Source organism: Aquarana catesbeiana, linkage group LG09 (genome assembly GCF_042186555.1).
Source record: "Aquarana catesbeiana isolate 2022-GZ linkage group LG09, ASM4218655v1, whole genome shotgun sequence".
NCBI lineage: Eukaryota > Metazoa > Chordata > Amphibia > Anura > Ranidae > Aquarana > Aquarana catesbeiana.
Genome location: NC_133332.1, coordinates 78,794,428 through 78,795,963, shown reverse-complemented (window position 1 = coordinate 78,795,963; position 1,536 = coordinate 78,794,428). Strand labels below are relative to the sequence as shown.

General features: G+C 38.9%; 1 protein-coding gene across 1 annotated transcript; it reads right to left on the bottom strand.

Moving 5' to 3' along the window:
• Nucleotides 1-292: 292 nt before the first annotated feature.
• Nucleotides 293-1,210, bottom strand: LOC141107200 (olfactory receptor 6C74-like). The gene has a single exon (XM_073597939.1). The coding sequence runs from the start codon at nucleotides 1,208-1,210 to the stop codon at nucleotides 293-295; it is 918 nt and encodes a 305-aa protein (XP_073454040.1).
• Between the last annotated feature and the right edge of the window lie 326 nt (nucleotides 1,211-1,536).

Sequence of the window (1,536 nt, the reverse complement as noted above, 5' to 3'; positions counted from 1 at the left end):
GCGGACATCGCGGCCGCCGGGCACGCGCACCGGGTCCCGAGCGACGCAGTGGGCACGCGCGCGTGCCGCCGGCGGCGCGCACGCGCCCCCTAGTGGCTTGGGAGGGCAAGGACGTCATATGACGTCCTCCTAGAACAACAGAAGCCTCGTCCCGCCGTCATATGACGGTGGGCGGTGGCTTAGTGGTTAAGCAGCCTAATCTTCCGGGGCTGAAGTGGTTAAAAATGTTTTCTTAATAAATAATAAAACTATGTGCGCAGATACTAGATATTCAATTTAAAGCAAAACCACATTAGTTGAGGCTCATTTTCAAAGCTCTTTTAACATCTTTGTTTTTTAGGCTGTAAATGAATGGATTCAGCATAGGGATAGCAGCCGTATTAAATAAAGATAAAAGCTTCTTAGACTCCAGGGTACTAGATAGGTTTGGTGTCAAATATTGGCTGGCTACAGTAGTGTATAGCAAAATCACAACTGTGAGGTGTGAGGAACATGTGTAGAAGGCCTTACGCCTTCCAGTACTTGTAGAGATCTTCAATATAGCATTTATTATAAAAATATAAGGGGTGAAGGTGAGGACAAAGGGCATAAAGATCATAGGAAGCAACCCTTCTATGAGGAATAGAAGTTCCAAAACAGTCGTGTCATTGCAGGAAATTTTCATTACAGGGACAAGGTCACAAAAGAAGTGGTTGATTTCAATGGAGGAATAGCAAGTATAACTGAATACTATACAAAAAGGAGGGAGGATTTGGCAAAACCCCAACATCCAGCTGAGTGAGGCCAAGAGAGTGCACATTCTACTGTTCATGATCCTGTGATAATGCAAAGGCTTACATATTGCTACATAGCGATCATAACTCATGGAGGACAGTATTAATAATTCAGTAATACCAAGGGATCCAAACAAGTACATTTGTATCATACACTGTGAAAATGGAACAGTTTTATCCCGAGCAATAAAGTTTAGAAGAATTCTATGCAAGACAATGGTAGAACAAGAGATATCTATAACAGACAAGTTACCCAAGAAGAAGTACATAGGTGTGTGGAGCACTGGATGTCGGCAGGCAATGAGAATGGTCAGGTTACCACTCAGAGTTATAAGATATGTAAGGAGGACCAGAAGGAAAATTGGAAACTGCAATTTGGGGTCATCAGAGATCCCCTTAATGATGAAATATTTGATAGTTGTCTGATTTACAAGCATTCTGACATTGTGTACTTTATATCTGAAATTAATTAAAAGTAAATTTTTAAGTAGATTTTATTGCCCCTTACCCCATGATGTGTTTATGACATTTTTTGTAAATTGCATTTATTCATTTTTGCTCATTATTATGTATCAGAATTATTTAACCAATGTTTATAAACTATTAAGCGAATTAAGAATACCTTGTAATGTTCTGTCTCAAGCTATATAACTGGTAACAAAAAAGTATGTGTTATATAAGAAAAAATTCTAGAATTTAAGAAGTTAGATTTGTATAATTTAAACCTGTTTTTCTAGATGATTAATCTAACCATACAACATTT

Bases quoted from the DNA above. Each gene is read 5' to 3' on its own strand.
- LOC141107200 (XM_073597939.1), bottom strand. From the start codon at position 1,210: ATGCTTGTAAATCAGACAACTATCAAATATTTCATCATTAAGGGGATC.